Source organism: Watersipora subatra, chromosome 10 (genome assembly GCF_963576615.1).
Source record: "Watersipora subatra chromosome 10, tzWatSuba1.1, whole genome shotgun sequence".
NCBI classification, from domain to species: domain Eukaryota; kingdom Metazoa; phylum Bryozoa; class Gymnolaemata; order Cheilostomatida; family Watersiporidae; genus Watersipora; species Watersipora subatra.
The window spans coordinates 46,481,711-46,489,488 of record NC_088717.1 but is presented as its reverse complement, the minus strand read 5'-3'; the positions used below and the strand labels follow the sequence as shown (position 1 = coordinate 46,489,488).

Genomic DNA, 7,778 nt, shown 5'->3' with positions numbered 1-7,778 from the left:
ATATTTCAGCAAGACACTGAATCCGGCAGAGCGAAATTACTGTGTGACTAGAAGGGAACTGCTCGCCATGGTGAGGGTCATAAAGCACTTCCGGCCTTACCTCCATGGGTGCCAGTTCCTCTTCCGCACATATCATGCATTCCTCCAATGGCTGTGTTAGCGCAAGGAGCCTTCCAACCAGGTGGCCAGATGGTTGGAGATCCTTGCCAAATTCCAGTTCACCCTGGAACACAGGGCCAGCCTCCGGCACGCCAATGCAGATAGGCTCAGCCGACAGACTTGCGAAGATTGTCGACAGTGCGAGCTGATTGAGTTACGGGATTGAGAACCAACTCACAAGGAGTTGGACCTGGAGAACTAACCGGGAAAGAACCCGAGTTTTGACCCCAAAGTCACCAGAACTGCGCGCGAGATGGCCGGTCATTCGAGCGCACCTCTGCCCCTAGAGGCATCGAGGTCTAGCTCGAGGCCAACAGAGGCCACCCTGGGACTCTGTGTGACAGCTCGGATAAGCATCAGAGAAACCGCCACAGGAGAGGTAGCATGCATGCAGGCTGCCGGACGTGGACCAGTGGCCTCCATGTACCTTTCTATGCAGCAGGCGACGAATTAACCACTGAGCAATTGGAATTGGGCGGATTCGAGCTGCGGCAGCCACACTGCACTCACCCATTCCTTTGGCTGCAGAACGAGGTGCTGGAGGCACGTACTGCGCTACATGGCCCGCCAAGGTGGTGTTGGTCTGCCCCCCACCGGTCTGAGAAACAACCGTTTTGCAGACTCACACCCTGGCCCACTCTGCGGTAGGAAGAAAGGTTAGCAGGCTCCGACTGACCTGGTATTGGCCAGGTATGACGGCCATGGTGAGAAGAATAGTCAGGTGTTGTGAGGTCTGCCAGGCGGCTAAGCACAGTGGCAACAAGGGAGCAGGTAGCTGGCAGAGGTTATACGCAGGTCGCCCCTGGCAAAAGCTGGTAGTGGACCTGGATAGACCAATGCAGGAGACACCGAGAGGGAACCAGTAGATCTTGGTGCTACAAACCATTTCACTTGGTAGCAGGATGCACTGGCTCTCTCGGGCCCTCTCCAGGATCCACTGGCCTTCCCTTGCTAGACGGGCAAGTATTTTGCTACATGGGCTTGCCAAAGCAAATACATACAGACCAAGGGGCACAGTTTGAGAGCCAACTGATGGAAGAACTGTGCCTGCTATGGCGAGTAGAAAAAATGCGCACCACACCATACCACCCTCAGGCTAACTGCATTGTGAAGAGAAACAACTGGCAACTGGGAGACTTGCTACGAGCATTTCTGCTAACACAAGGACAGGAGGAGTGGGACAGACTGCTGCCCAAACTGATGCGGGCCTGCAGGGGTACGCCACACTCTGTTACGGGTGAAACAGCAAACCTGCTAATGTTTGGCTGAGCGTTACGCCTACCTGACCTGTTGGAATTCAGCCCGCCTCTACTGGAGGAGCGGCCTTCCTACCAGTACATGCAGGAAACACAGAAAAAGTTAGAAGCGGCTCACGAAATACTGAGGGAGGCCCAACAGGCGGTGAGATATGAGGACCAGGAAGAGCCACCCCTATACGCGCCAGGAGAGTGGGTGTGGCTTCGGAAAAAGCGCCGGCGAAGGAGAGAAAACCCCAAATTACAGGCTAAATACATGTGTGTGGGCCCTTTTAAAATCATAAAGGCTTAGGCAAACCATACTTAGTTGATCAAGAAACAGGGCCAGTCCTTTATCCATAATGAGGGCCGGCTCAAGCCTTACTATTCCTGCTAAGAAAAACTAGGCCAAGCACCAGCTAAACTAGAGCCATGACGCAGTCCAAACATGAAAGGGGGCTGCGCTAAATAGCAGGAGAGAGACTGCCAGCTTGAACTAGAGCTGGCAAGAAGGCAAGCATAAGATATCGCACAGCAAAGGACAATATGCAGTGAAAAGGAAAGCCAGTCAAAGTTGGCTCGGAAGCATGCGGAGCGGCTACTCTAATCTAATCAAGGGATAATAGCTGATGGTAACTCAGAACAAAGGACACCGACCACAAAAGAGTCGATTAGTGAGGAGTTAGCAGATCTGCTAACCAACCTAGTCCAGACTGAGAGCCCTTCTCCAGCTCACCATGGGAAGGAGTCTAGGTAGCCTTTACGACATAACCCCCGGCCGGCACGAGCTACTGGGCCACCGGACAGGTATGGCGAGTGGGCGCGGCTGCAACAATTAGTAGCCAATCCGAGCCTGCCTTCAGACAGCAAAGAGGCGTGCAAAAGAGCCGGGAGAGGGTAAAACAGGGGTCACCTACGCTTACACCCTGCAGCTACACAAACAGTCTCCAGGATCTATGCACTGCTACTACTACGAACATTCTTATCGACATTGCTAAAACAGGTGAGCTCGCTAGTTTGCTATCTACCAAGCCTTACCTGTCTGAACCCATGGAAAGCAACAAGGAAGCGAGGCTGGTGGACTTTCTGGCTCCAGACGAGGAGGAGTTTGCACTCTCGAGCCAAACTGCCTCTGACAAGCCGGTAGGTGTCGCCAGTGACCTAGAGACGGAGTGCTCTGGCCAGGCTGCCTCCTCAAGCTCTGCTTGAGTTGAGTCACACCTAGTTGACACTCTGTCAGTCATCGGCCAGTCTTGGTCCCCGGGGATAGTTGGTTTCAAATCTATCTCCAACCACCGGGATGACACCGGTAATTTGGCCACGACCGATTCGACAGCGTCTACCAAGGAAGTACTCAAGATACACGAGAGACTAGATTGGGTGGCTGAGATTGAGGCTGCCGAGATGGCTGAGGCGACTCGGGTCTCTCACTTTTAAAGACCAAGTCTAATCAGTCGCTGGCATCTCCAAAGCCCAGCAGTAAGCCAATCGTAAGGACCGAACGTTTCGTGGACGGGACTCCTTGGGAGAAGACACGGGCTGCCATGTCGGCACCCGAGATCTGTAACCTCTGCCAGGTTGAGACAGGCACACGAAGAATCCAGCAGCAAGTCATGCAACACTTCGCTGTCTTTGTGTGCCCCTGCCTACGTCAGCACATGTCACGCAACCATCTGATGTCACACAGGAGAACCTCCGGAGGCGGTGAATGCAGAAGCACCATTTACCTGGTGGACGGACCATGCTGGCAGTCTTTATTGCACCTCCGCCGTTGGCCAGCAAACCTGCCCATGCGGGAGTGTTGGCCCACACTCACCCCACCCAAGAGGCCGACCAGGGCCTCAACCATTCGGGCAAAAAACAACCATCCTCGGGAGAAGCCACAACGAGAGAAGCCAGGACGAAAGCGGCCCAAACCTTGGGAAGATAAGGTTAGACCCGCAGACAGATGACTTTCTCGCCACTATAAGAAAAAGGAGAACTTTCTGCTAGTGCCAATCTTACCCACCAGAGCGGACCGACTTTGGAACTTGTTGGGAGAGCAGTTGGGGGAGGAGCTCCGGCGACTGCGAGAGGGCCACTGCGACCGGTTACAAGAGGATGGTCGCCATCGGCATCGGATGACCATTTGGGCTCGAGGACTTGTTAGGGGTGCCCGACATTGAGGCAAGGATGCCCTGTTCTTGAAGGGCACAATATCCCAGTGGGAAGAAGAGGCTCAACAGAGCCCAAATGTTCTCTCCTCCCGACGTTGGTCGGATGGCCCCCATGGCCAGTCTTAGGGGAAGAGTGTGAGAGAAACGCAACACGAGCAGAGCTACTGCGACGGCCAAGTGACAGGTCGGGCCAGACCTACCCTTCTTGCCCAGAGGCTGGGCCGGCAGACAGAGTGACGCGAGTCATGTAGCCACCAAACATACGGCGGGAAGCAAAACCACAAGTGGGCGGAGCCAACAAGAACAAAGCAGATAAAAGAACAGATGCGATGGAGAGACAGGCAGAGCAGCGCAGCTCCCTGCATATGAGAGACACTTTATCCTTATACTGTGTAATATTTATGTATGTATGACGTTGTTATATTAATACAACTAGATTTATTATCTCAAAACACATTGTATGCTCAGATAACAATTCGGTCTTTGGGATTACTCGGCTTGTGGGAAACCATGAAAGTGGCACGGTAAAATCCACCACAATAACGCAGACATGTGTAGTGGACTGCATTCAGTGGCTGGTAAATATTATGTCGTTTTTGTGTTTTATGCGATGTATTAAGTACATGTATATGTTATCTGGCAAGCATTTGGATAGAAACAATTAATGTTTGACAGCTTCTGTCCTAATTTTAGGCCACCTAATTTTATCATAACGTGGATACTAATCAATGCTTATATTGTTAAAAGACAATATATTTTTACAGTGTGTATACATAGATGTAGTTCTATTTCATAGATGTAACACAAGTTTGCTAAATAAAGTGTAATCTCAAATAATGACCAAAGCAATGCAGTCATCTGAAACATATTTAGTTTGTTTTGCAGAGAAAAATACCATAAAAAGAAATCAATAGATTAATGATACTCCATAAACATCAAAATAAAACTTTAGATTTTTGTAGTAAATGCAAAGTTTTTGCGGAAATGTCTAGCAAAAACTTATGTTTTGTGTTTTTAAGCCTTCAATGTTCGAGTTTTGAGCAGACAACGCAAGCCAACAAGTAGTTTTCAGTGTACGCATTACAAGGCTTGAGTCTTCCATAGCAAGATCCGGCTTGTACAAATGTCAACTTCAGTCCATTGGCATCATTGTGACCGATAAAATAAGTTGGATTTTTATCTATGCAGTAGTTTTCTGAAGAGAAGAAAACTTCATCCTGTAATGCTGTAAATATACACAGATCAATTGTAACATTTCAATCAAGGATCTCAGCAATAGTGAGGTGAACTGTTTCAAATATTTGCGGTACCAGTGTTTTGTTTATTGCTTGAAACTAAGAGATGATGTAGTGAGCGATGCAACCGTTTCCTGCAAAGATTTTTGTGGGCTGCCTGCCTGGATTATTGCTTCTGCGATTGCTGTGACTTCTTGGTAGCATGTTCGATTGTGACTGGCTTGGCTGACGGGGCCAGTTTTTGTTGACTATTGAGAATTTGTCAGCACACCATTTTGGTGTGCTGGCAAGTTTCAATATCTTCCTGCTTAATACCATCTGCTTAGTGTGCTCAGCTTGTTTATGGAGTTAGACAACAAGAACTCCGTTGTCTGTTAAAGGTGTATTTGATTCAGTGTTTAGGATTATAATACAAGTCATTTTGATAGCCAATTTGATAGTCAAAATTTAATAGTATTGAAGGCAAATGGTAAATACTGAATATGACTTTTATAAATTTATTATGTTTTTTAAATGCATAAAGTACATTGTTTTTTTTTCTTGCATTTAATTTTCTATGAATAGTTTTACACTCATTCAAGCATTATTTAAAGGAGAGTTGTAATAGCACCTAGGTAATTTTAGATTTCACGGTGTAGTGGAGGTGTTGATGACATGGTATTAGTCAAGTATTAAAGTAAAGTACCACACACACATCTGTGAAGGTTCAAGCCTTTTTGCTTGTAAACAGTTCAATAGTTTGTTAATATATAGCGTCTACCAAATCATTATAAATGTGTTTACTTCAAAGTAAGCAGACATGGTTGTATGTGATAATACAGAAAACTGATTGCTAAACTACATGGCTAGCTACATCTCATACAGAACCTCAAATTTAACAACTTTTGTTTGTGCCAGGTCAGAGAAGTATGATATATTTTGTGCGATGAATAGACACAATATTATTATACAACAAAGTTTGATTTTACCATCGATGATGTTGTCCATTCTTAAAACAAAGGCCTTTTGCAATAACTTGTAACAGTTTATGAAATCATTTTAGTTAGTCAAGCAAAGGTGTAACTAATCACTGCAACTTGAAAAAACTAAACTAATAACCTTACATATTTTTCTGAAATGAAGCGCAAAGTGAACACGAGGTATTTTCAAAAACTTAAATATATACATAATGCTTCCGGTTATGAAGGTAGTTTGCAGTGTCATCCTAAGGGCTTAGGATTCAGTTCTCTGTTAGATATTTATTCTCAAGATTGCACTGAGTCAGTTTTCTTTCTATTTTTGTATCAGTCAGTTTTATTTGTTTTTATTGGTTTCATTTTTAATTAATTGTATTGTTAAGTTCTACTAAATTTTACTGCATAGACTAGTCTCTGGCTAAACGCTTTTGTCTTAATTTTTTCTACACTAATTTTTTGCGCGAAATCCGTTATGATTACCAATTGAGCGACCGACATAAAATCGCAGCCGAGTCACATAGACGGAAGAGAACAACCCTCTTTATTGCAGCTGATGCATCAGGTGCAGTGCATCCTGTGACACGCTATTGTTTTGCTTGCCCCATTCAACGGGGGACAACTCTGCAAAAACAACAGTTTGTCAAAACAGGCTAATTGTTAGTATGAGTTTAAAATATGACAAGGTGGTGAAGTGGTGCAATGGTTAGCGTGTTGGGCTACCAAGCTGAAGATCTTTATTTAGATGTTGTGTGATACATTATCTTCTTAACTCTTTATGTATGGCTTCAGACAAACCGATAAATTGACGAGCCTGCTTCATATTGAAGTAAAAATTCTGTGGTAGTTATTAAAAAAATTAATTATATGACAAAGACTTACGTGCAGATGCCATGAGGTACCCGTCATACTCTTTGTGCCATCCCCTTGAGCAGTTAAATCTTCCTGGCAGCATTATCTGATGAAAAAAATAAAATTATGTTTATCGAATAATATACTGATGCACTTACTGAAAACTTTACTAGTAACTTTTTCAAGGTTCAATGCTTAAAGTGTGGTACCCTACACAACTGAATGCTGCTTTACAATTTAAATTGATGTTTATAAATAATTAATTGTTGAAAGTAAAAGTAGAAAGACAATATATGTAAGGTTAATTTTGTAAATCCTATAGTTATAGTTACTATCTAATAGAATTTGCATACAATGAGTTTTCAAACTTACTGTCCACCAATTCCAGCCATTTACCAGTATAAATACACAGCTTTTGCAAAGTATCTATACTTTGTTATGTAATGATTTGTTTTAAACCTAACGCTTGTTATTACTTTGCTGATGTAAGTAAACTCACCAGCTGTTTGCACTACACAGGCTAGCTGTCAAAATAAAATTTTATCCTTTGAAAGTTATGAGCCTCGCTTTTTCAAAACTACTATCTAAATATACATTTCATAATAACAAAATAGCAAACCATTTTTAAAAGGAAAAAAAGTGATTTTATCTAGGCAAAAATTGTTTTTTCCTCGTATTTCATATACTATTATTCCTATTAGTTTAAGATTTTTGTGCCTAAATAAGTTTGATGAAATTTGCACCTGATGTTTTTTCTTCATCGTCTTTAGGAGTCAAGCAACTCTTAACTATTAACTATCAGCAATTGAATTGTGGGTTTAGAATCTCATTTAATTATTTCCTTTTAGAATCTACGTCTGAATCACAGCCATAAAGAAAACACTAACACGCCGAAAACACTTGAACAACTTTATCAGCGTTTCAACAGAATGCAATACTTTCACATACTACTGTACATTCTACAACTCCATACCAAAGTTGGCCGCAATGAGATAGGTGCAAAGGGATTTGAGTAACAAAATTTAACTAACTTGTTAAAAAAACCTCAGTAAACATTGGTACTGTACTATGATCAGAAAATCTTTTTGGCTCACTTTTTAACATTGAGGTCTCAGAAAATTTAAGATGAATTCAAATGGTCAGGTTTTTAACTGAATTATGCAACAATCTGATGTGAATCAACTTTTA

The 7,778-nt window shown here is 43.7% G+C and overlaps 1 protein-coding gene across 1 annotated transcript; it reads left to right on the top strand.

The window, feature by feature from the left end:
• The first annotated feature begins 860 nt into the window (after window positions 1-860).
• Window positions 861-1,707, top strand: LOC137407142 (uncharacterized). Its single transcript, XM_068093742.1, has 3 exons — window positions 861-930; window positions 1,058-1,418; window positions 1,461-1,707. The coding sequence occupies exons 1-3, from the start codon at window positions 861-863 to the stop codon at window positions 1,705-1,707; spliced, it is 678 nt and encodes a 225-aa protein (XP_067949843.1).
• The last annotated feature ends 6,071 nt before the right edge of the window (window positions 1,708-7,778 follow it).

Excerpts from the sequence above, each read along its gene's own strand:
- LOC137407142 (XM_068093742.1), top strand. The coding sequence starts at position 861 with ATGGTGAGAAGAATAGTCAGGTGTTGTGAGGTCTGCCAGGCGGCTAAG. Across the intron at positions 931-1,057 it reads CAGTGGCAACAAGGGAGCAG|CAGGATGCACTGGCTCTCTC; the intron begins GTAGCTGGCAGA and ends TTCACTTGGTAG. Across the intron at positions 1,419-1,460 it reads GAAACAGCAAACCTGCTAAT|CCCGCCTCTACTGGAGGAGC; the intron begins GTTTGGCTGAGC and ends GTTGGAATTCAG.